The sequence below is a fragment of the Diabrotica undecimpunctata genome, chromosome 3 (assembly GCF_040954645.1).
Source record: "Diabrotica undecimpunctata isolate CICGRU chromosome 3, icDiaUnde3, whole genome shotgun sequence".
NCBI classification, from domain to species: domain Eukaryota; kingdom Metazoa; phylum Arthropoda; class Insecta; order Coleoptera; family Chrysomelidae; genus Diabrotica; species Diabrotica undecimpunctata.
Window position 1 is genome coordinate 114,531,139 of NC_092805.1, and position 27,780 is coordinate 114,558,918.

Genomic DNA, 27,780 nt, shown 5'->3' on the forward strand with positions numbered 1-27,780 from the left:
ACGAAATTTATACTGAATATTTTCTTTAATTAGCGGGGACAATATTATGATAGTTAATGAGATTTTATTAAAACCTAAATAAATATGAAAAGTTTGATCTGTACAAAACAGTCTACTTGATAATACCTTACAATTGGTCATGTATTAATATATCATTATTTAAATATAAAATAATAAGGTTCATAAAAGCAAATTCTAATTATACAGAATTATATTTTAATTCTACAAAATCTATCATTTAACAATTATAAGAGTAAGAAGATACTAAAATTATGACACCTTCTGTAAGTATACGTTAGTAAGTATACTCCGTTTGAATATTGTTGATAGCAGTGGCGGCTAGCCCTAAAGGGCCACGGGGCCATGGCACTGGCTCTGATAAATATATTGATCGGAAAATATATTTAACACTAAAAATACTTTTGTTATCACTATGCTTTTTTTAAATCAATGCATTATCTACATAAATTATTTATTATTACGTAATTTAATTTTCACGAAAAAAAAATCAAATAATTTAAGCGAGTTGACTACCCGATTCCATTTCAGAATGACTTGAAATTTGACTTCAAACGCATGGGAAAAGATTGGACGCGGTCAGCTTACGGACGGTGTATCGATATGAAAAATGAAATGTTTCGGAGCCAGACAAACTTCGGCCCGAGTGAATGATTTTTGCATATTTATAAAGTTTAAGTTTCGTTTAAAGTGTTCGACTGGGAAATCGAACTGTTGGCGCTGTTTAAATTTTACTGTTTAGTGTTGAGAAAAAATAAACAAAATTAGCAAGGAACTTGGTAGACCTCTTTCAGATTTGAATAGAATAATTACGCAGAAAGTTTCAACATTTATATCCTCAAATTTTAAAAGTCGTGTAAGGAAGTTTAATAGAAATATATATTTAAAAAATAGCTGGATTTGTGGATGTGATCAACAAAATGCATTTTTCTGTTTCGTGTGTGTTTTGTTTGGGGACAATTCTACATGGAAAAACATGGTATCATTGATTTAGTGCATATTTACGAGAAAATAGAAACTCATGAAAACAGCAAGGAACATATAAATAATAAAAAATTTATTTAAAAATTCCTTTAGAAAAGGTATACAGGGTGGTCCTTAAGTAATTTTACAAACAGAAACTGTAGATTCTGCACTTTAAAATATTAAAATTCAAGCCAACTTGCTTCAATAAAATGTTGATATTAAGAAAGATACAAGGTGTTAAAGTGGAAATTTAAAATTTTATTTTTCGCTATAACTTTTACTTTGTAAATATTTTTGGACAAAAATTTACAATTGGATACTTTTAAGTAGGATAAATTATAATTTTATACTTACTTTAATGTAACTAATAGAGGGCGCCACATATGCCATATGTATGGCATAAATTTACGCTTTACTTTTTTGCTCTTTAAGTTAGCTCTATTTGTGTTAAAAAATATTAAAGATACATTATTTTTACAAAGAAAAGGTATACTTGTTAGTAATCAGAAAATTCAACCGTTTTCGAGATAAAGGCATATTATAAGTCAGCTGCATAATAATTCTTAGTTTGATATTTGTCCGGTAAAGCACTGAATACCTGTAGATAAGCATCATTCATCTCTCTCTTGTCGTTTCCTCATTGCTGAGGATCGTGATTTCCTACAATGCGGGCTGTCAATTCTCTCCATCTCTTGCGATTTTGGGCTGCTCTTATGGACTCGGAAAACGTCTCTCCAGTGGCTTTCTGTACTTGATCTGACCATCGGATAGGTGAGCGTCCTCTGCCTCTACGTCCTTCTACGTTTCCGCACACAATAGTCTTTCTAAGTTGTCATTGTCTCTTCTCGCAATGTGGCCAAAAAACTTTAAAACATTTGCAAGACACCGAGAGGAGAGTCTGGTCTGAATGTTTAGCTCTTCGAGAATCGACTGATTGGATCTGTGCTCCGTCCACGAGACGCGTAGCATTCGTCCCCAGCACCACATTTCGAATGCGTCAATCCTTTTCCTATCCTCTGATTTTATTGTCCATGTTTCGGCACCGTAACTGAAGATTGAAAAAATGTGTGTCCGTACCAGTCTCATTTTGAGTTTTTTGGATAAAGAGCGGTCCTTCCATATTTTTGACAGTCGCGTTCTTGGCCATCCCTATTCTTCTGCGAATTTCCGTATGGAGAAGGCTGTATTGCTTAAGGAAGATCCTAGATACGTGAACTCGTCTACTTTCTCGAATTGATTTAGGGCGCCTGTTGTTTGGAGGATATTCGCGTGGTCCACAATCATGATTTTTGTTTTCTGATTATTAATCTTGAGCCCACACTTATTGCTTTCGGTTTCTACTCTCTTTATCAGTCTCGACATCTCCTCTTCAGATGTTGCTATCAGTGTTGTATCGTCTGCGAATCTTAAGTTTGAGATCTTTTTTCCTGCAATGGAGATGCCGCCTCTCCATCCATCGAGTGCGTTCCTCATTATGTATTCTCCATATAAATTGAACAGGTCTGGAGATAGTATGCATCCTTGTCGTACACCTCTGCTGGTTTTGAAGGTATCAGATTGCTGGTTTTCAATTCTTATTTTAACTTCGTATTATCTTCGAGTTATCTTCGTATAAGTTTTTAATTAATATTGCCAAATGATCTGGAACTCCCATCTCATGAAGAACTGTCCAGAGAGCTTCCCACTTCACACAATCAAATGCCTTTTGGTAGTCTAGAAAACAGATTATTATTGAAATTTTAAATTCGCGGGCCTTTTCTATGAGCTGCCGCATATTAAGGATTTGCTCTCTCGTACCCTTCCCTTTGACAAAGCCTGCTTGTTCTTGGGGAATTTGTTTGTCTAAGTATTGTTGCAAACGGCGTTTAGTGATTCTTAGTAATATTTTGCTTGGATGGGAAATCAGTGAGATGGTACGATAATTACTACACTTTGTAGTTGTTCTTTTTTTATGGATTGGTATGCACAATGATGTGCGCCATTCTCTGGGCCACTTTCCGCATCTCCAAATTTTATTACAAAGTTTTCACATTATGTAACATCCTTTGTCTCCCATGTTCTGAAGGAGCTCTCCCGTGATATCATCGCAGCCAGGGGATTTATTCTTCTTGAGGTGAGTTACAGCTTCTTCAATCTCGGACAGCAGAATTTCAGGTTCAGGGTTGTATGCGATGTTTTCGAGGGCTGAAGTGTGGCCTAGATTTACGTGTTCTTCCCTGTAAAGCTCTGAACAATAGTTTTTCCATGTTTTCAACACTCTGTCGATATCACTTATGATAATATCATGTTTGTCCTCTATTGCATAGTTCTTGGCTAGCCTTCCTTTATTCTTATTAAAACAACTCAAAGATGATAATAAATGTAACATCAAAAAATGCTTTGTTTTGGGCACTAAATGTCTTATTGGAGAAAAGATATTTCATCTTCTTCATTAGGTGCCGTGTCCGTATTCAGACGTTGGCCGTCATCATGTTTACAATTTCCCTTTGCTATCGCTTCTTAAGTTTCTATAATGGCGTTGTATTACTTTTCTTCTACTGTAAAATGCTAAAAACCCAAAATATGTGGTTTATGCAAGATGGTACACCACCACATTCTAGAGAGAAGGCAGTTAGAACATACTTAAATACAACTTTTCTGAAGGTTGGATTGGTCGTGCTAGTCATATTCCTTATCAATGTGGTGAGATATTGATATAATTATTTAATTCATAAAAAATCCAAAAAGAATACTTATTGTCATTACGTAAATTGTTTACCCATTTTTTTAGGACAAATATTTATATATATTATATATTTTTTAGGACAATCTAACCTAAAAGACTCAGCATTTTTACAAAAACATCATCCTTGTCCTAGTAACCGATATTGTTATAAACATAGTAAACACACAGGCAATTTAGTTCAGCATAATATTAGTTCGTTAGTTAATCATAATAGTCCATTTGTTCGAGATGTAATTATAGTTACTCGTAAGCTGTAACGTAATCATTTAATGTCATCGCTAGGTTATTCCGTGTGTACATGAGTAACCAATGAACTAGATACATTACAGTTTAATATTATTTAACTTCTGTGGCAAATATGATGTAGTTTCATAATATACCATAAGATTTGGATATGTATCCAAAGTAATATATTTATCCATTATACATTATAGCCACCACGTAGCCCCGAATTTAATCCGCTTGATTTTGGTGTATGGGGCGCATTAAAACAACGTGTCTATAAGAATCCCATAAACATTCGCAACCAACTATGGGAAGCAATAAATACTGCAGCAGTTTCTTTAGAACCAATGATGGTATTTAATATGAGACGATCTTTTATCGAATATATTGACAAATGAATTAAAGAAAATGGTGGGAATATCGAACACTTACTTTGACAAAAAGTTATGTTATTTAGTTTAACTATTTCTTAATTTTGTTTGTAAACAAAATATTTTGATTATGACTTTAATTTAACATAAAGCGTAAAATGTTTGATGTAAAATCCTATTATTTTGTTATTTTGTCAAATCATTTTATTAAGTATTCTGCTGATATATTTATTTTATTTAATATTTCGTTAACTATTAACTTTAGTTAAAGGTATTTTATACCAAAATTCAGAAGTATTAATGTTTTTGTCTATTTTTCTTCGTTGCCTGGAGTAATTAGCCTTGAATCAGAATTATGCAGCTGATTTTTAAAATGCGATTATCTCAAAAATTGTTGAGTTTGAAGTTATTAACTAGTATACCTTTTTTTTTGTTAAAATAATATATCTTTAATATTTTTTATCCCAAATACAGGTAACTTAAATAACAAAAAAGTTAAGTGCAAATTTATACCGCATATGTGGCATAAGTGACGCCCTCTATCAGTTACATCAAAGTATGCAGTAAATTATAATTTCTCATATTTAAAAGTACCCAGTTGTAAATTTTTATATATAAATGTTTACAAACATGAAAGTTATAGTAAAAAATAAAATTTTAATTTTGCATTTTAACACCCTGTATCTTTCTTAATATCAACAGTTTATTAAAGCAATTTGGCTTAAATCGTAATATTTTAAAGTGTATAATCTACTGTTTCTTTTTGTACAATTACTTAAGGACCACCTTGTATATTAAAATACCCTATCGTTATTATTATTATAATTTTAACTTATTCAATTTTAAATATTGCTGGTTACTATCATATGTAGACAAATACCTAAACTTACATTGACTGCTTTGTTCCGACTTGCGTCCTTACATGTCAATATTGTCATTTTATTCAGTTGCTATCAACAAGTCCTCGTATCGTAGACACTTTGTCTCAGGACTAGCAACCTCCAGTGGAGTCTTACGTTGCCATGTTATCCATTCCTGTTGTAACTTAAACATCCTCGTATATAAAATCAAATAATGTAACTAAAATTTAATTTAGCAACATTTAAAGAGTTTTTACCCAAGTATTTAGTGGCTCAAAACATGCACATCCAGTAAGTATTAACCAAATTTTTGTATTAACCTTGGTTAAAATTTTAAATTGCATGGTTTCTTTAATTAAAACGGTTATACTTTAAGATAGCACTGATGCTGGAATAATAATTCCGAAAACGTTTTGTGATGTAGCCCGATAGGGTGTTTTAATATATACCTTTTACTTCTTCTTAAAGTGCCTATCCGTTCCGGATGTTGGCGATCATCACGGCTATCTTTACTTTGTTTATTGCAGCGCGGAACAGTTCAGTGGTAGTCGTGTTATACCACTTTCGTAAATGTTAAAGCCAGAAAATGCGTCTTCTTTCCGGTCCTCTCTTACCATTTACCTTCATCTGGAGAGTCAGCTGGAGAAGGCCGTAACGTCCTTGATTTCTCAATTCGTGTCCTAGATATTCCAACTTTTTAGTTTTGACGGTCATGAGAATTTCACATTCTTTCCCCATTCTCCGCAGGACCTCCACATTAGTAACTCTGTCAACCCAGGATATACGTAAGATGCGCCTATAACACCACATTTCGAAAGTTTCGAGCCGATTCATAGATGTAACAGTCAGTGTCCACGCTTCCATTCCGTAGAGCAGAACTATGAATATGTAGCATAGACGGCATTTTGTTTTTAATGATATGTCTCGACTGTTAAAAATGGTTCTCATTCTAACGAATGCTGCTTTTGCTTTTATTATTCGCTGTTTAATTTCTGTTGAGTGGCCCCATTGGCTATTTAAATTGGTGCCTAGATATGTATATTTCTCGACTCTTTCGATATTCTGTTGGTTGATTGTAAGTTGAGCGTTTAGTATTGGTTTTTTACTAATTGTCATAAATTTGGTTTTCTTTATGTTAAGAGCTAGTCCGTATCTGTTGCTGACTGATGTTATGCGATTTGTTAATATCTGTAAGTCATTCAGATTATCGGCAAAAACTATAGTGTCATCTGCATATCTTATGTTATTCAACCATTCATCGTTTATTAGTATTACTTTCGCACAACCATCTAAAGCTTCCTTAAATACCTATTCAGAATAAATATTGAACATTAATGGAGACAAATTCAGCCTTGTTGTACTCCACGTTCTATTGCAATTTTATCAGTTAACTGGTCTTCTATTTTGATTTTGGCCGTTTGATTGTAGTAAATGTTTCTGATAATTCTATATACCTTCTATAAACGAATTTTTAACTAAATTTTTTGTAATACTTACATGGTATCCAGCCAGCTACACTAGTGTCCTTATGGATATAAATAATATTTTTAGTTTCTCTGTGCTTGGAAAATCGAATATAATGACTCAGTTAAGTTCGGCTTATAGACCAAATGTTATTATGCAGAACAAACAAGTTGATAAAAACAGGATCAGTTGTAGTAATCTATATCGATTTCGTCCACTATATGTGCTAGATAAGACATTTTTCGGTGTTTAACAGTCTTTAACAATTCGCTATTTTTTGTTGACACTCCTTAGTACTTTCTTATTAGTTCCTAATTATTTCCTATCCTTTTTCAATTTTTCTAATAAGCCCTTTACATATGGTATTGTTGTCATCTTTGAATCCCTTCTTGTGAGTGGTTCTACATTGCTTGTGTTGTTTTGTTGTTTTATTTCTTCAATCTTGTGAAATTCCTTGTTTATAAATGGCACTAGATAGTCATTTTTAGTCAAAACCTTGGTCAGCAGGTTTTTATTTCTAAAATGCATTTTCATTGGCGGAGATGTTTTGGGTTCTATCATAATAATCATTTGATAATTCCTTTTTTGATGTTTATGTTGTGGTTTAAGTGAGTTTGGATACATGAAAATCAATTTTGAGTATAAATAATTAAGCTGTTAGTTTTGTCAAGCCTACTTTATGTGAGTTAAGCATTTTTTTAAGTACCTTTATATATCTTTTTCTAATCTATTGATTAATACCGCATTAAAAATGCATGAACTATACTCTTTTACATCCGCACTACAGTAAACTTAACACAAATAAAAAGGAAGAATGAGAAAAATGACTGTTTTAAAGAGTTTTAATTTAAAATAATGGCTAGCTCCGGTATGAATTCCTATATTAAAAATAAATGTATACCTGTCTAAGTGGAATGCAGCAATCTCAGCGTTGTGCCTCTCGTAATCCGTGAAATAGAAGTGATTGGGGAGAGTCTGTTGTTCCCTCGGGAATCTGAAACAAGACGTATAACTTTCAAAGACCTGTCACTATCAGAGGTGAACTTTTTAAAAGAACAGTTATATATGTAGTATAACTGTTAAATATTTTTCAAGACTGCTGATAGTTAAAAAACTAAAATTAATGTAACAATAAAACACTAAAAACAATTGTTTTTAAAACTTTCACAAAATTTATTATTATTATAACTGTTTCAACAGAGTGTCTTTCTCAAGTGATTTGTTTTTGGCATCAGTTTACACTTTTTAACTGAACTAATAGTCTTTAACTGAATAAATAGAGGAAGAGAGAACTGTTTGTCCCAAGCTGGTCATTCAAAATTATGTCTCTATTTTTTAATTTGATAATTTCCATAGATTCTAATAAGATAGCTGAAGGCCTTTATTATGTGAAGAATTTGAAATTGGTCATTAAAAGAATAATTACGCTATAAAAGGTGAACTGCGAACTATTATTAAAATTCCTTTTGTGCTCTGCTATACGTTTGTTAAAAGGTCTACCAGTTTGACCGATGTACGTTTTTGGGCTGTTTTTGTTGATATCTTGTCTGTATATGTAATCGAGCAGAAGAAGAATCTGGTACTGGAAATACTAACTTCAGGGCTTTCTTATTTGTTTTTGATTTAAAATTTTATGTATTGTTTGTTCGTTGTACCCATTGTTTACTGTTATTTGTTTCAAAGAATATTCAATTTTATCTCGAAATTGTTTTTGACATGAGAATTTGTACTAATCTCTGTAACATGCTATGGTAGGTTGCCAATTTATGTTGCGTAGGATGAGAGGATAAATTGTGTATAGTCGTGTCAGTATGGGTAGGTTTATGAAATACATAGAACTCATGTTTGTTTAAAGTCTAATAATTTTTATATCTAGAAAATTTATGGATTGATTGTGTTCTGTTTCTATTGTACCTAAATTCAATATAACTATGAAGTGAATTAATGTACGATAAGAATTGGTCAAGTTGCCTGTTAGTTCCTGTAAAATATACCAGAACATCGTCTACGTATCTCTATGAATGAAGATGTAATGTTTGGATTTGTAACATTATGGTTCAAAAAGTTTTTTACCAGACCAAAAGTTTCTGTAGGAGGAATACTAGGAAATCGATTTTTTACGCCAAATGAAATTAACCTGGAGTTGTTATCATCATCATCATTGGTGCTACAGCCCTATAAAAGAGCCTCGACCTTCCCAAGTCTATTACGCCAGTCAGTTCTATCCATTGCCAACTGTTGCCAGTTTGCTGCGCCTATTTGTCTACCATCCTCATCTACACCATCCCTCCATCTGAGTTTGGGTCTACCCCTTTTTCTACTTCCCACAGGTTGTGACATAAGGATTCTTCTAGGAGGGTTGTTCTGCTGTGATCTTGCCAGATGTCCTACCCATCTTAGTCTTCCTATTTTTATAAAGGATACTACGTCTTTACCACCAAATATATGTTTATATCTGTGATATATCTCGTAGTTGTACCTCCTTCTCCAAACACCATTTTCACAGATGCCACCAAATATTCTTCTCAGGATCCTGCGTTCAAATATAAGCAGGAGATTTTCATCTGCCTTGGAAATGGTCCATGCCTCCGACCCATATGTCAACACTAGTTGTAAAAGGGTTTTGTATATGGTTATTTTTGTTTTTTTGCTTAAGTTTCTGCTTCTCATATGTCTACTTAGTCCAAAATAGCATTTGTTTGCTAGGATTATTCTTCGCTTGATTTCTTCCGTCATGACGTTCTCCTTGGTGATCAGGGAACCTAAGTATGTGAATTTGTCCACCACTTCAAAGGTAGAATTATCAACCGTGAATTGGTGGCCGATGTTTCTGGCTCTATTGTTGGGTGTTGATGCCATTATCTTAGTTTTATTTTCATTTACTTGCAGGCCCATATTTTTTGAGGCGTGTAACAAGGTGGTATACATTTCTTCTAGCTTGTGTGTTGTGCGGGCAACTAGATCAACATCATCTGCATATGCCAAAATTTAGGATGATTTATTAAAAATGTTTCCTCTGCTGTCTATTTGGGCATCCCTGACCGCCTTTTCCAAAGCTATGTTGAAAAGGAGACACGCCAGCGCATCTCCCTTTCGCAGCACAACATGCGTTTCAAATGCCTGTGATTGTTCGCCCTGTATTTCGACTTTGCAAACAACTTTACGCATTGTAGCCTTAACCAATCGTATCAATTTATCGGGGATGTGGAATTCATCCATGGCTTCATACAATTTATTTCTTAGGACACTATCATAGGCCGATTTAAAACCTACGAAAAGATGGTATGTATCGATATTAAATTCATTGGTTTTTTCCAGTATTTGCCTTAGCACAAAGATCTGGTCTGTTGTTGATCGACCAGGCCTAAAACCACTTTGATATTCGCCAAGAAGCTCCTCTGAATATTCACTCAGGCGACCATATAAAATACTCGAAAATATTTTGTATGCTGTATTAAGGAGGGTTATTCCCCTATAGTTTCTACATTCTAATTCATCGCCCTTTTTGTGTAGCGGGCAAACGATCCCAATACACCACTCTTCTGGGATTTGTTCCTCATTCCAGGCTCTCAGTATGATTTTATATATATGATTAGTCAGAGTAGCACCTCCACATTTCATAAGTTCCGCGGGTATACCATCACTTCCTGGAGATTTATTATTTTTTAGGTGTTTTATTGCATCCCGTACTTCCTGAATTGATGGAGGCTCCAATGGTGTATTATTGTTTGCTCCTGGGGGTGGTTGATTGGGATCTTCTACTTCGATAGTAAGCAGTTCTTTATAGTGTTCCACCCACCTTTTCAATACTTCTTGTTTTGTATTGAGTATATGCCCCTCCTTATCCTTACATAGTCCGATCCTTGGTTTAAATTCTTTTCTTGCTTTATTTAACTTTTTATAGAATTTTCTTGTTTGATTTTCCTTTTTTAATGCCTCAAGTTCTTCCAATATTCTATTTTCATAAGTTCGCTTTTTCCTCCGATAGATGTACTTCTCTTCTCTTCTGAGATCTTTATATTTTTGTTCTTTTTCTCGGGTTCTTCTTTGCTGCATCAGTTTATATGCATTGTTCTTTCTTCTTGTAATGTCCTCGCACTCAGCATCGAACCACTCATTGCGTGGTGGTGGTCTTTGCGGCCCTAAAATGTTATTTGCTGCGTCTTTATTGTAATTTTTACACATTTCCCATTGTTCACTAATTGTTAGATTCTCTTTAGTTATGTATTTAGTTTGAATATAGTTTTGAAACCTTTCTACCGTTTGCGGGTTTTTGAGGAGTTCCTGGAGAATGTTACCTGGAGTTGTTAGGTAACTCAAAATTTTATTAACCAGTTCTATTCTTTTTTTACGGTAAATTTAGGTACAAATTTAGTGTGTTATAAAAATAATTTCTAACAGTTTTTTCAAAGTTATACGACGGAGCTGTGTAAAAAGAAATAACAGGTCTTATTGGGTGATCAAGTTTGTATAGTTTAATAAAAGAGTATAATTTAGGAAGTTGTGGGTTCCTAATATTGAGGTATTTCTGTTCTATTGAATTTAATATTGATTTTAAATTTTCTAACGCCTTTTTACTTTGTGTTTCATACTTTTCCATCGAATCATTGTTTATGGTTTTAATATTTTGATCATATAAAAATTCTATTGTTTTTTTTTTACTATATTCATTTTTATTTATAGCAATATAGTAGTGTTACCTTTATCTGCTTTTGTAAACAGTGTGTTGTTTTCTATTAATTTATTCTTAATTGAAATAGCTGTTTGATTTTATTTGTCACAGGACTTTTCAGTTTACTATACACATCGGTAATATATTTTGCAATGACACTTTTTTCGATATTGTTGCCAGTTTTGTTTAACGCTATGTAAAATTATTGTATAGGTAATGAATATTGAGTTTTTGCTATTGCAAATTATATTATTTAGTTTTTTACATGGTGTACTAAATTTTTTATTTATTATATTATCTACTTTAATTCTCACCACTAAAAGACTACGTAACTGAAAAATGAGAAAAAAATCAGTATGGAAAACGAGATATCATAGCTGTTTATGTTAAGGTGTGTCGTTCAGAATTTGAGATCTTAGATTCTAACTTCAGAATTTTGAGAATCCAAAAGTATTCAAGTTGGGAATCCAAGGAAAAAGCACCAAAAACAAATTAAACTGACATAAGAAAATTCAAAATCATCGTTTAATTTAATAGAACACAAAAACCTCACTATTATGATTTCGCAACCTCCTTAATTGCTTAAGTCTTATTAAACTATACAAACCTGATCACTAGCCTTAGGCAAATATGCAAATAAAAAAGTATGAGATATGCATCACATAAACATGCAGTATTTTATTCAAAAATATGCAGTACTGTATGCAAAATATGCATATTTATCTAGAAAATATGCATGTAATAAAAAATACTTACAAAAATACTTACAATATTATAAATACATAACATATACAGTTATTATAACATATAAATATTATTTTGAATTATGGTAACAATAGATTATTAAATGATATTCAAAATTTTCTGATAAAAACTTATGGCTTCTATCTGAATACATATATTTGTAAATAGAAAAACTTCTTTCGACATCAACTGATTTAACTGGGGCATTTTTCAAATTTACTATAATAGATGGTTGTAAATTAAATGGTTCGAAAAATTTCCCAGCTAGTACTTGAACCACTTTGGAAAGAACCTGGTAACCACTATTTTTTTCATGGTTACTTTAAATTTTTGAAAAATTTCCTTTCCAATAGTACCTTTAACGTTATGACACAATGACTCAAATTCTTTAATTAAAACTGTACTTTCTATCAATGATAATTTGGAGTATTCTAATTGAGTTATAGTTTTCTGGACAAAACTATAAATAATAAAGCACGTGGTGTTCGTGTGCATTAAGGTATAAATGGTAGATAAAGGTGGATATCTCCACTTCATGGTTTGTTCCAGTTTCACTTTTAATTATAAATAATAAAACTATAAATAAATATAATGATTTTATGAATGACAGTTGCTGTTGGAGGATGTTATTTTGGAAGGCTAGCTTAGCTTCCAATAAAGATTGGCAACTGTCATCCGTTAAAAGGTTAAATATTTTTTTTTAATCAACAAAACGATCAGCATAGAAATTAGCTGCTTCCAACCATGTTCCCCAACGTGTTAAAATGGGTTGCGGTGGCAGTGGAACCTTTGGACAGGAATACCTTTTTGACGCTCGCTATTAAACTGTTAATTAGTGACAAGTGACATGTATTAAGTTTGGATAAAATATTTTTAAATTTTGTCCTGCTTTCACCATATATGGTGCGGCATCAGATAAAATAAGCAATAATTTATCCTTAGGCACAGCAGCAGGAAGAAAAAAGTTTGCTAATGCTTCTTGTAGAAACCGTGATATTGTTAGAGCGTTGATTTTTTCCACTTGCTTACAGGAAATTAAATACGTTTTTGGAAAGGTTTCATCGCTAAGTACACCTATCAATAAGTGCACAATGTATCTTCCTGACGAGTCAGTGGTCTCGTCCACATATATGTAAAAGTAATTATTACCTATTTCGGCTTTTATGTTGTGGATAACTGAGGAGTATAACAAATTGACATTATTTCTCTTTAGACTTCGTTCACTGGGAATGTTTTATTTGCAATATTTTTTTAAAAAAGAACTTAAGTTGTCATTAGATACTTTTGAAAGCGGTATATTAGAAGATACTAATACACGACAGAAGTATTCCTTAAAAGTTTTTTGTTCGGTTTGTTTTTAGGAACTTGACTGAAAGCACTTGGACACTGAAGGTTGATATTTTTCACCGGATGTGGTTTTCACCGGTCTTGGTCTTTTCTGTTTACATTTAAGTAAAAAATACTGTGAGCATAAATTAAAGCACTTAATTATTTAAGTCCAATATATGATATGTTTTTGTTTTTAGCAAAATTAAAGCAAACTATGCTATTATTAGAAAAAAAAAATGTTAGCGACCTTTCAGTAGAGTATTGAATGATTTGAATTTTAAATAGATATCCTATTTCTTATCGCAAGGAGTTTAAAAAATGCTTAAAAAAAGAAAAAATACATCGATTTATTGCGAACTAGCCTTGTGTCGGTACTTTTGTTAAAATAATCTCCAATTTTATAATATTTGTTTGTAACACCGTGTAAATTAATATTGTTCTGAAGCTATTTTCTTGTGGCATTTTAAATTAATTACTATTTAAATGGGAATAAGCCACAATTAAAGGTTAAAATACGTTTATTGACATTTCAATTTCCACTTCGGAAATCGTTCTCAAAATACAAACTAATCTTTGTATTTCTAATTTGCATATTTTAAGTCTACTGATCACCCAATAAAACCTGTAGTTTCTATTTATAAAGCTCCTTCATATAAACTTAAAAAAACTGTTAGAGATTATTTTAGAACACACTAAATGTTTACCTAAATTTACCATAGCCTAAATAATTATTTAGCCAGTTCCTCTTAGCCTTCATCACAAGTAGTGTGATGGCTTTTGCTTTTTCAAAATTTATTTTATGGCCGTTCTGACTATAATGTTGGGTTACGGCTGAAGTAATATCGAAATGTTTTACAGATATACAATGTTCGTACATACGGTTATAGATTCGTCGGTTTGTTTGTTCTATGTAAGTACGTGGACAACTTGAACAAGGTATCTCGTAGACACCATGGTCTTCATTGGGGATTTGGCTTTTACGGATCTGACGAGATTGGGCATATATATTGATATTTATTGGACATATATATTATATATAAAGGGTGATTCATTTAGAGGTACTTGTTTTGGTGGGGATTTGGAGGGGTGGGTGGGGAATACTGTCAAACAGACATTTCGCTTTTGTTCAGTAATGTTTGACATTTCATGATGGAAAGACTTAGCCCGACACAGCGTCTAGAAATTATTAAGTTTTATTTTGAAAATGGGAGTTCTGTGGGAAATGTGTTTCGTGCGCTTAGAGCAATTTATGGTCCACATAATCGGCCTACCGAACATACAATTCGCTTTACGATTAGTAAGTTTGAAACCCAGTTTTCATTATTGGATAACACTAACAAGAGCTGAAGCCGGCCGACCTTTCGAGTCGTCACCGTTTCAGTCGATGGGTTCTTGATATGCTTTCAGAAGATCCACTGTTTACGAGAAAAAATTAGTTTTCAGATGAGGCCAATTTTTTACTTAATGGGTACGTTAATAAACAAAATGCCCGTATTGGGAGTGATGAACAAACTAAAGAGGTTCAAGAGTTGCCCTTACACCCTGAAAAAACAACTGTTTGGTGTGGTTTATGGGCTGGTGGAATCGTTGGTCCATATTTCTTTAAAACAGAGGCCGGCCAGAATGTTACTGTAAACGAAAACCGTTATCGGGCCATAACGGACTATTTGGTACCTAAAATTGAAGCTCTTGGTTACGGCGACATTTGGTTCCAACAATATGGCGCCACTTGCCATACAGCTCGTGAAAGCATGGCTTTACTGCAAGAACGATTCGGTGAACAAATTATTTCACGCTTTGGATCAGTGAATTGGCCGTCTAGATCCTGTGACATCTCACCTCTAGACTCTTTCTTTTGGGGCTACTTAAAGTCTAAAATCTATATGAATAAACCAGATACGATTGAGGCATTGGAGACCAATATTACTCGAGCGACTGGTGAAATACCAATCGAACTGCTGGAACGAGTCATCGAGAACTTCAGAATGAAGCAACTTAACCGTAGTCATGGCCAACATTTAAAAGAAATTATCTTTAAGAAGTAATTGTAGAGAATGGTTCTTTTGTAAGATAATAAATATTTTCAAATAAAATTTTTTTTCATTGTTTTTTCTTGTTGAAAAAAGTAACTCTAAATGAATCACCCTTTACATATATATAATTATTTTATAATCAGTCTAAGAATTTTAATTTATATTACATAGTTTAATTAAAATATATATTGCTAATTTTGTCAAGTTGCGTAAAAGCGAATAAGCAGAAAAAAATGAGTGTGGCAGTCCAGTGGGACTGTCGGTAGAAGTTATACTTCTATACACGCGTTCGCCGTTACAAATTTATATGGGAGTCAATCTGCACAATCATTATATATTTAATCCTATAGGTAAGAGATAGCAGAAAGAGAAAAAGAATTAGATATATAGGTATATGGTGCATCGTTTGCTGTATATAAACATTTGACCTGTAATAGGAGTGTAGTAAATGAAGGCTTGTATCAATATTTTAATAAAAATATATATTTTCATATATGTATAAAAGGAGTTGAATGCAAAAAAAAATTTTTACACAAACTCTGCAGTAAAATTCATTGCTTATTTTGTTATTAATATAAAAATTACAATACAATACACTGCAACATAATTCAATATAATAATACAATACAAATTAAAATGCAATATTCATAAATATTTAAAACTGCCAATATACATAACTTACTTTACGAAGATAAAAATAAAAAACCAACAACTCGGATTATGTTGTAAATTTTCATTTAATTTTAAAATTTAGCATTTTTGCGTATATTACATATATTTAATAACATTAAGGTGAGGTTTTCAAATATTTCAAAAATAAAAAAGGAAATTCATATTGGGATTCGAACTCACGTACACCAGCGACGGAACCGAACACGTAAAAGATTTGCCAATTAGACATGATACTAACGGATTTCAAAATTGACAGTTGTGTGTCATACAGTGATTATTTTGAAATACAAAAGCCTAAAATAATTATGAACATTTATTAAATAATACAAAACATATCACATAAATAATAATATTAATATATGTTATATTATATTATATTATATTATATTATATTATATATATATATATATATATATATATATACATATAATATTATTTATAATATAATATATTTATAATATTAAGTATATATACAAAAGGAACATTTTTATTCTCGAGAGAGGAAGAGAGAAAATATATCTTATGTCTCTCTCTTACTCATTATCTTACATATGTAATGGTTTCACAGATTCACTCCCTTGCAAATTTCCAACGCCGAGCGTGCGTATAGAAGTATAACTTCAAAAAACTCTGCTGTGCATTAAGAACATAAAGAATCTATAAAAATAACTTGCTTTAATACACATTTTTATAGTGGAAGATGGCCATCTCTAAATATATATATTGTTTTAGGCCAAAGAAAACAACTTTAACTATGTGCTCACAAAAACATAACTTTAACTAACAAAAGTTTATAGGTTAAAGAAAAGGACGTAATAAAAGGTTTTACGAATACGCTGAAAACAAAACTACTTCATTTTTTTACAAAATTTCAGTTTTTCTAAATTTAATTTGTTTTGCAAAAAAATATATTATAACGGGAGTAATATATGATCCAGTGAATAAATTATTAAATAACATATCATATTGTCGTTATGTTATGAATAAATAACCAACAGAATAATAACAACAAGTATATGAAAAGCATACATTCTAAAATATACGAGCCCTAACAACTAAATGTTCGGACAAACGAAAATTTATTAAAAATGTTAATCTTCACAACTTTGCTTATTAAACCAAAGAACGAAATCAACAATACATTAAACTCTATCATTAATAACAAAATATTAAAATGGTTTTTTGTCTATAAACTTTGAATCACAGCGTTGGCGGCAAAATAAACGAAAGTGTTGTTTAGCATCGTGACAACTAAATGTTCGGACAATCCAAGAAATTACTACTTTAATATCGGGTAACATCGACATGTGCCTTTGCAACCGCGGCAATTCTGTGTGATATTGTTTGGACTAAGGATTTACACAAGTCAGGTTCGAAACTATCCCATAATTCACCCAATTTAGTCTTCAAATCGGCGGCGGTTCTCTGGGGATCATTACGCAATTTCTGTTTCATCTCATGCTACAATGTCTCAATAAAACTAAGGTCCGGACTGTTCGAAAGCCATGAGAGGACTTGTTAGAGAAGACATGTTATTGTCTCTAAACCATTTTATATTGATTTAGTTGTATGGCATGCTGCACCGTCCTGCTGGGATATAAAATTCAAGTCCTGGTAGAAAGAACAGTAGATCTTGTTCTTATCTCCAGTTATATCTAAGTCAAAGTAGAGCTGATGATATTATTTTTTTGCAGCAGATATATTTTCCCAAAAATTTTATTCCGAAAAATTATTCAATTAAAATTATTTTAAAAAGCACCTCTTCATTTCACCACCCCACTTGTTTATCGATAAAGCACATTTCTGATTTCGTTTGTCCAAGCATATCGCAGGAGTTTTTTTGAATTTGATTTTCCTTGGTGCGCCGTGCTTAGCGACAGCCGGGTCAAAGTTGATATTTACATTTTCGGGAGCGATCTTTAATTAGTTTTATTTTCCTTTAATCGCCACCAATTTATATACGCTGCGCGATCCCATATTAAGCTGCAAGTCTATGAAGGATGACGATGTTGTACGGCTACGTTATCGGATGGTATTCTTTGACATCGACCACGAGTTTGAGGTTCCGCCTGCATATCATTCAGTAATCGATTTGGGATGGCTGTTTACCATTGGCCTGTCCTTTAAGTTAATGGGACAGCCAAATTGCTGAACGTACAAGTAGGTATAAAACTATTTTACGAAAATGAAAATGTATGACTATATTTATTTATTGATTAATTAATTTTATGAATATAATATTAATGTAGTCTTAATTAAATACAAATTCTAATGTAAATGATAAACAGCGTTTGGTCATAATAGCCATATATGAAACAACTACTCGCAAATATGTGCTAAGTTATTTTAATATAGGTTGTAAATTACCGAATAGCACCATCCACTTTTAATCAAGTGAAATATGAATATATTATGAAATACTCTCGTTTAGTGTTATATTATGCCATCATAGATAAATGTAAACCTGTTGTTTTTAAATATTAATTTTTAATTATGGTGTTAGCTTTTAACTACGGTTTGGTGAATACACGTGTTGGTATATATATCTTGGCTAATTTAACAAAATTGATTTATGTCATATTTTAAAATATTATATTGTTTAGTGGAAGAATATAGAAAGTTGTTTTTAATGGTTAATATAGGGTAATTCCTAATTAGTCGGTATGACGTAGTAATTTTGTTGCCAAGCGAGGCCGGTTAATAGGTTGAGTGTATATAGAGGTTCTATCGAAAAAGAGTGGGAGAGATATATCTTGGAATGTAGTTTGTAATTGGCGAAGGGAGTTACTTAAGGAAATGTTGGGAAATACGACAGGTTTGTTGATGAAAGAAAGAAAAAATACGGGGAGTTGATTACAAGATTTTGAAGAAAAAGGTTATTTGGGTTTCTTGATAAAATTTTCAAGCATTACAAAAGCAGAGAGCTTCCAGACAATTGTAAGTTTTTATTCAATACTAGTTACCTAAGGTGAGGCTAGGGAGATCTTTTTGAGAGGCTACCAATTTTGGAACGATTGGAAGTAGGACTAGATTAGCAGAGTTTTTTTTTATTTTTTTTTCGATGAAAATACTTTTTTCGGGTAAAGTTCTACCAGGAGGAGAGGTCACTCCACCATTTGAAATCAGATTCCAGAAGAAAAAGACGATCTAATTTGCAATTTCTGAAGATGATCTGAAATGTTTTGAAATTAAAATGCCAGAGAAGATTTCGGAGTTTGTTAAAAAGTAGCATGATATTTAGAAAAGCCGTACAAACTTTTAACTGAAAGAGTTAATCAATCAGACCTATATTTACTTTTAATTTTATCTTCAGACTTCCTTTGTTAAGTCATTTTCATTGTAGATGGAAAATGAGAGCAACGTAAGAAATATCACCAAATAGACACATACAGACAGAAGTTAGATGTGATTGCTGGAAAGTACAACCCATGGAGGATTTTATAGCTAAAAGAAGATTTAGTTAGGTTAGTACTTTATTACTATCTCTATTTTTCTGTGTTTTACTCTTTTTGATTTTTCCTTTTTCTTCCATCTTGTGCGTTTTTCTCTTCCTTTTTATAAATTTTCTTTTAGTAAAGGAATGGTCTAGTCATTTATTTAAAATAAATACTTATTATGACTTTTTGTACAGGGTGATTCATTAAGAATATCCAATCTCTGAGTTGTAGATTTTAGACTTTAAAATATAATGATTCTGCCCAACATATCGTAGACAAATATTTGAAGTTTCCAAGATAAAGAGTGTTTAAAGTTTAAATATGGATTTTTGTTTTACCAAAATAAGTATATTTTATTTTGCTAAATTTACATACAAAGTTAACCTCATTTACAAAGTAAAGAAATGGTTTTGTTAAAGTTTCCGCAAAAGTGAAAGGAAGAAACAAAAAGAAAATATTTTATTTATTTTTTTTAGATTATGCCTGGAAAAAGTCTTACCTCACAAGCACAAGAACTTGTTTTAAATTTAATCGAGTATATTACGGACCGTTGGACCGTTGTCAATTGTTCAAGAGGTACAAAAAGTACAATTTCCAAATGTGCACTATTATAAACCTTTAACGATGAAAAGCATGTATATTATTAATATTATTTATTTGCCAGTTTTATTACATAAAAAAATATTTATCATATGGAACTTTTTATTTTTGTTTTGTTTTAATTTCAAATAAAAATATTGATATTATTTTAACTTTGTTTTAGAGGGTAGCAGCTGCACATTGCATTGGCGACAAAAACAGTAAACAATATATGAAAAAGAAAAAAAAAATCCCGTTTAACCTCTCCGGGAAAAAGCAGACCTCGTTTAAATATGAAAACTACTAATTTACTTGTGGGCAATAAAATGGCAATTTTATTGCCATTATATAAAATATACCAGAATAGTAAGTAAATCAACCATATATAATATATTCCAGGATAGTAAGTAAATTAATGTTCTATAGAGACTTTCGAGTAGGACTTAGTAATATATATAATAGTAATATATTAAAATAAATAACTTTTTAAAGAAACATGTAACCCGTGAAGCGTTGATCAATAATCTGCAGGCTAAAGAATTTTTTGTTTCTACAAGTAAAACATCCTTGAGTACAATATTAAAAGATTTGATCTTTAAATTTAAAAAAGATTCTCATCAAAGAGCTTTAATTGAAAGAACTCGTACTCGATATATCCAATCCAATACTCTTTTTATACATGGATCATCTGCTTGGGCGTCTTGTAGCTATTAAGGCTGCCATTGATCATTAATGAAGATGGTTCGTCTCACGGGAAAGTCGTTCTTCTAATTTAAGACAGTGATTACAATTTGCACTGCACGGCCGTCTCGAAAGGGCATCAGCATTTAAATGAACTCTTTCCCTGTGTTTGATCTCGTAATCGTTCTAACCATCTTGCCATCTGGCCCTCTGGATTACGGAATTGTAGGAGCTATTTTAGAGCGGTGTGATCCGTGCGAAGAAGAAACTTTCTACCATACAAGTATTTATGGAAATGCTCGCAAGCCTTCACTACGCCTAGCAATTCTCTCCTGGTAACGCAATAGTTTTTATCTGGTTTCGACAAGACTTTTCTAAAGTAAGCGATGACTTTCTATTGCTCATCTTGGATTTGGGAGAGAACAGCTCCTATTGCACTGTTGCTGGTATCGGTATCCAACACAAATTTTCTTGCCTGTCTAGGGTAGCTTAAAATCGGTGCACTGATCAGAGCCATTTGTAATTGTTCGAAAGCTTTTTGACACTCTTCGCTCCATGTATATTCTTTGCCTTCTTCTGTCAACTTTATTAATGGCTTGGAAATGTTGGCAAATTCTTTGACAAAACGTCGGTAATATGTACATAGACCAAGAAAACTTCTAATTTCTGGCTTTCTAAGTACTGGCCAATCCTTAATTGTTGCAAGTTTTTCAGGATCAGCTGTTACACCATTAGTCGCTACAATATGTCCCAAGTACTTCACTTCTCGTCGAAACATGTGACATTTCTTCGGTCTTAACCTCAAATTCGCTACCCGCAATCGTTGAAAGACTTCTTTCAGATTGTTGGCATGTTCATCGAAGAATCTTCCAACCACAATTTCATCATCCAAATAAACCAGGCATGTTTTCCATGTCAGACCTCTTAAAACTGCCTCCATTAATCTTTCGAATGTAGCAGAGGCATTACATAAACCAAAGGGCATAAACGTGAACTGCCAAAGCCCTGATCCTATCGAGAATGCGGTTTTTTCCCAATCAGCTGGCTCCATGTCTACTTGCCAATATCCACTTTTTAGATCGAGTGTGGAGAACCAACGAGAACCAGAAAGTGTCTCCAAAGTATCGTTTATTCTGGGCAACGGATAACTATCTTTTTTAGTTACCGCATTGAGCTGTCGGTAGTCAATACAAAAACGTGTTGAACCATCTTTCTTCTTAACTAGAACTACTGGTGATGTCCATGGACTGTTTGATGGTTCAAATACACCTTATTTGTTCATATCTGTGACGATATCTTTGGCTTCCTCTCTTTTCGAAAATGGCGTCTAGGTTGTTGTCAAGTTGGCCGTGATCGTCTAGTTGTTAGGACCTCACACCTGACACCAATTGTAGCGTATTTCAATTAAACGAGCGGGTCTAAATTATGTAAATATATTTATTTATAAGGTTACAGTACGAGAGTATCTTAACAACTAACTTTAACTCATAAAAGCGGTGGTTATATATACAAGTTATTATATACTAGAATAATCTGGAATAGTCCACCTCTATTTCGTTTGTTTGACGGGTCGATCTCTCACGCAGTCGATACTTCGGGAAGATTCTAGGAGGACAGATCATCGTCGTATCGAGATGCATCCGTTATATGGGCTACGTCGAATGCATGTTCGTAACAATATGGAAAAAATAACGAAAACAAGTAGAACACATGGACTGAATATAAATATCTGCAAATCAAGCCAATGATTATCAGCAAGGAAAACATAACTAAAGCAAATCTGTATGTAAACCAAAGTAGAATTAAACGTGTCTCACAGTATAACTACTTGGGAACTATAATCAATGAGTCGTGGGACAATACCCAAGAGATTACATATGTCGCATTGAAAAGGCAAAAAGTGTATTCTTGACTATGAGCTCTGGATTTAAGAGCCATGAACTCACCGTAGAAACAAAAATACGGCTCCTCCTTAAATGTTACGTGTACTCAGTGCTTCTATAAGGAGTAGAAACGTGGACATATAAGGTGGAAACTCGATCAAAACTTCAGGCTTCTGAGCAATGGTTATACAGAAAGATCCTAAAGATACCATGGACAAAGTCACCAATGAAGCAGTACAACGGAGGATGAACACAACCTCGGATTTGGTAAACATGTTAAGGGCCGTAAGCTGCAGTATGTGGGACATAACGAGAAATCAAGGCAAATATGAACTACTCCAATGCATTTTGCAAAATAAAATTGAAGGAAAAAGACCCCAGGACAAAGAAAAAAATCCTCGCTTGCTAACCTGTGAGCATGGTGTAGAAAGACCTCATCTCAGCTATTCCGTATAGCAACCAACAAAGTCATCATAGCCAGAAATGATCGCCAACGTTCGGAACGGACACGCACCCTAAGAAGAATGATATTAACAAAATTTATTAAGCTACTTCAAATGTAGCTGTTATTCTGCACCAAAATTTGAAAGCAACACTAATATTTTACATTCTATTTATTTGATAACGTCAAATTTTATAATATAATGCGTGATCGGAGCTGTAGCCACTTGCTAGTGCGTGAAGTAAATTTCCGACTTATTTCGTATGCTTTAAATAATAACGCACGGGTAAAGAACCATGGACTCAACTGTATGTGGCAACTGATTTCTCTGTACTATCTATGAAATATGTTCTTAACACTTCGAATTCTGTTTTGTTTTTTTTTAAAAAGCCTACATAGTTTATATAAAGCAAATATCAATAATACTATTACAATACTTTTTCAATATTCCTATTCCTAAATAGAATACAAATAGACCAGAACTATAGTAAATTAAATATAAAATAAATTAAACTTTCTGAAAACTTACTTCAATATCTTCGATATTATTATATTCCCAGTTGAAATACTTGTATCAGAGTTTTATTATTTCCATTCAGCTAACTATTAAAGTATCCATGATTTTAATTTCAACTCAAGAAATTCATTTCTCAAAAAGAGATTGTTAAAAATATTTTATAAAGGTAGATAGTATTCGCCTCTAAAAGAAGCTACTTTTTCTACTTCAATTGTTCGTTCCTTCAGGCACGCAGTACACTGAAAGACTAGCTGTTAATTTTTAATTTCTTTTGTTAAGTTTCAAAGAGTCGATAGTGTTGAATAAAGATTAGAATTAAGCGAAATATCTTGGTTAGTCGATGAATATTTATAGTAACATTGTAGATGATGTGGTGGCTCAAGTAAAAGCTATGCTTGCATGGTTTAAATTTTCCAGTGTTGTATTGTAAAATACCAGTTAGGAAATATACTTTTTGTATTGTTTTCTTGCTTTTTTTTCGGAAGCCGTTGGTTTTTATAACCGGTCGCCAATTGACTTACTGTACATCATCCACTAATATAACCTTCTGGATTAGTTTTGAGTGTTAATGACTACTTATGTAACCGGGATCGACGGCTTTACGTGCTATTCAAAGCACACTAGTGGCTCAGTTAAAATAGAAATTAAAAAGTTTATAGTCTGTACAAAAACCTGTACATAGCCAATGAGCTATGCTGCCACTAAAACAAATTGCGAAGTTGTCATCAATGTTTGGTGTTTACTAATCTTAACACTAGAATGACGGCTGAAGCGACCTACCTGAAAGGATGACAGTGGCCAATTTGACCATTTCTTGCTTTCGGGGTGTTCCAATTAACTAAAAATGTGTTAAGAAACAAATTTATTGAAAAAATACATAAAAGATTCATAATAAACTTTTTGTTTATAAAAAAGTATTATTTACATGCAGTGTAAGCATTGATTACATACAATTGTTTCTGTTCTTGGACACTTGCCACAAATTCTTTTTTTACAGTTGTCACACAAATCACCGGTTTTGTTACAACTAGATGATGTTTTGCACTTTTTTCTTTCTCTCTTCCTCTTTTCTCTAGAATTGAATGCACTCAACACGTCTTCTTGATTTGCCGATGAAGCTCTGTTCGTTAGGCCCATAGTTAGTTCTTCTAGATCCAAAATAAATTTGCGACGTAAAATTTTCTTGTCCGTGACAGCTTTGTAAAGAGACCAGGCATTGATTACAGCCAAATTCAATACATAATAAAAAACTTGCAACGACCACCGTCTTGAACTTGCTTTTATCGTGTAATTCTTTGCCATTTGATCGACAACATCAATACCAAATTTAGTTTGATTATAAAATTTTATAATTTCTGGCTTTTTCTTTCCTGCTTCTTCGACTGCTATTGACGAGTGACGTGTTGAAAATAAAATAATGTTTTTATTTGCTTTACCTTGGTAACCAATTAAAACGCAGTTTTTATGCTTGAAAGCTTTTGTTGAAAACAACTCACTCTTCTTAATTTTCAAGGATTTTGGTATTTCTCTTCGAATTCTATTGACTCTTCTTACAATTGTTGTATTATTTCGTTCGAGCTCTTAAGCAAGATGGATGGAAGTAAAAAAATTATCAGTTGTTACATTTCGTCCTTTTTTCAGGTAGGGTCACTCTGCAGTTAGCAATTGTCGACAAGCTTCAACTTCTGTGCACCGTTTTATGTGTTTCAAAATATAATCGTCAATGAATAAGTGAAAAGCACTTGAAACAGATCCGACAATAATTTTTGTTTTTGCATATGATGTAGGTTCAGACGGGTCCTTCAGAATATTTCGTTTAGCTGATCTACATCGAAGAGAATTGTTCAGATTGTTTTTTTCCCACACAGTACCATCAGCAGATCTTTCTGTATCAATGATAGATGTCAAAGGATTCTGAAGATCTTCATTATCATAGGTTTCATTATCGGGGTTATCAGTGCTCTCATCACTGGAGCTTCTCGAAGGCGGTTGAAAATTTTCATCGTCACTGTTATCGCTGCCAAAATTAGTTGCTTCAAATTCCGCATTCTCTTCATTATTTTCTAGAATATCTTGAACGTCAGATTCGGTTTCAGATAATTGTTCTAGTTCTGCTAAATAATCCAAAGCTTGTTGCTGAGTACGACAACGACCATGACTTGACCACATTTTTGAAAATCAATCTAATAACAGACTGTCACCGACGGCTTTTAGACTAATACTGCACAAAAATGCCAAACCGACAATAACTACAAAATTCCACATAACCCACATAAATCGATTCCGGACAAAATGACCATTTGTCGTCCTTCTAGGAATATTATTTCGTAAAACAAGATTTTTAAATAAATTTAAAATAAAAGACTACCAATGTATAGAACAGTTTTGTTTATAAAAAGTCAAAAAATTACAAAGATCTCCTTCAACTAATTGAAAAGATCTCCTTCAGCTGAAAAAGCAAATTGGTCAAAACGACCACCTCCGTCTTTCTAGTGTTAATTGTAGGCAAGTTCTTTGACCACGTCTCTTGATGTGAGTTTCTACATCTTATATCGTAGGGAGAGATAGTTAGATAAAGAATCGTGAGACAATTAAAAATATGCTTTATTGCCATTGAAAATTGTACAATTTTGTGACACATCTTACAAAAGTCAGAAAATAACAATTACAATTTACTGAAATTACGTAAATCGTATTGTCGAGTAGAGACCAAGACAAGAATCACTACGGAGCAGAGGAAGCCCACCAACCAGATGGATTGACGACCTGAAGCGTGTTAGCAGTAACTGGATGCATGCCGCACAAGACATAGATATATGAAAAGAGCTGAGAGAGACCTATGTCAAGCAGTGGACACATAAAGGTTGATGATAATGATGATGATGACATAAATGGTTGACATAAAACCCTACCAACTAATAAGTTGAAGTTGCTTCATACGATATCCAAATAATATAATCTATGTATTAATCTATATAATATATCTATATATAAATATATGTGGATAAAAATACTTTTGGTACTTGTACATAAAGGTCCTCTAATCACTAACGTCCTTTAGATAGATAGGCTTTTGTCATTTTACGGAACTTGGGAAAGATACTGCAGATTTAAGTTGTAAAGGTAAATGGTTGTATAGTTTTTTTTTTGCGGAATATAATACAGATTTTTTTACTAACTCAGAGGATGGGATCAGTAAATAAACATCAAAGGTTGAATTTCTGGTAGAATAGTCAAAATTAGGTCTTTAGGCTGAAAAAACAAGTAGGTGTTTACGAATTAAGCAAACAGTTTCCAAAATAAATAAAGAGGGAAGCGTTAAAATCCCGTGATTTTTAAATAGCTTCTGCAATGTGTTCTTCTTTTTAGGCCAAAAAATACCCACTTGTTCTTTTCTGTAATTTAAAATAAATATCAGATTGGGCAGCTGGACTTAAACCCAAAAAGGAAGACCATATCGAAGATTGGACTCGAGAGCTAATAATAAATTCGAGACGTTTTTTGAATTGGGGAGATAGGAAATGGGATCTTGTTGTGGAAAAATAGTTAATGTTATATTTTTACTCATATTAACAAAGTATTTATTAAGATTTTCAGGGTTTGAAAGGAAAAATGTTTGAGCTGTATTAGTTTTATTTTGAATATCGTTTATTATGGACCAAGTTTACTTTAAGCCAATGCTCTGTATTTGCAACTATCGGTGGAAATCCTAATTCCTCTAAAAACAAAAATTATTCATCTCTTTTATATTAAATAAAACGAATATTATTCAGAACCATGCTAAAGTTGTCATCACTAAAATAATTTGAGGTTTCTAGTAACACAGGACATGTCTTATTATTTTTAAAATTTCGTTTTCTAGAGATAACAAAGAATATTAAATCTATCAAGATAAAGCTAGATAAAATATAAAGATCCGCTTTTATCTGAGTTGGGCCAATTCCATATGCATAGTTAAATTCTAGAAGGATTTTTCGTAGATCTTCACTCTTAGTTGAAGTCCGTCGAAAGCCAAAAAGAGTTTAACTCTTGTATTGGTAAATCCATAGTAACATACTGAAGCAGGTTGGTCGTGTAGAAAACAAGATGTAGCTTAATGGTTTTTAAGAGCTTCGATTTTCTGAATATTGCTAAAAGATATAAACTAGTCGAATTATAGGTT

At 32.6% G+C, this 27,780-nt stretch overlaps 1 protein-coding gene across 3 annotated transcripts in view; it reads right to left on the bottom strand.

Moving 5' to 3' along the window:
* The window catches only part of LOC140437262 (extracellular serine/threonine protein CG31145), a 938,516-nt gene that overhangs the window by 184,145 nt on the left and 726,591 nt on the right, over positions 1-27,780 (bottom strand). For all 3 annotated transcript variants that reach the window (XM_072526682.1, XM_072526680.1, XM_072526681.1), the window contains one exon: positions 7,531-7,623. In XM_072526682.1, the coding sequence (XP_072382783.1) occupies positions 7,531-7,623 (93 nt within the window). The remainder of the gene's footprint in view (positions 1-7,530; positions 7,624-27,780) is intronic.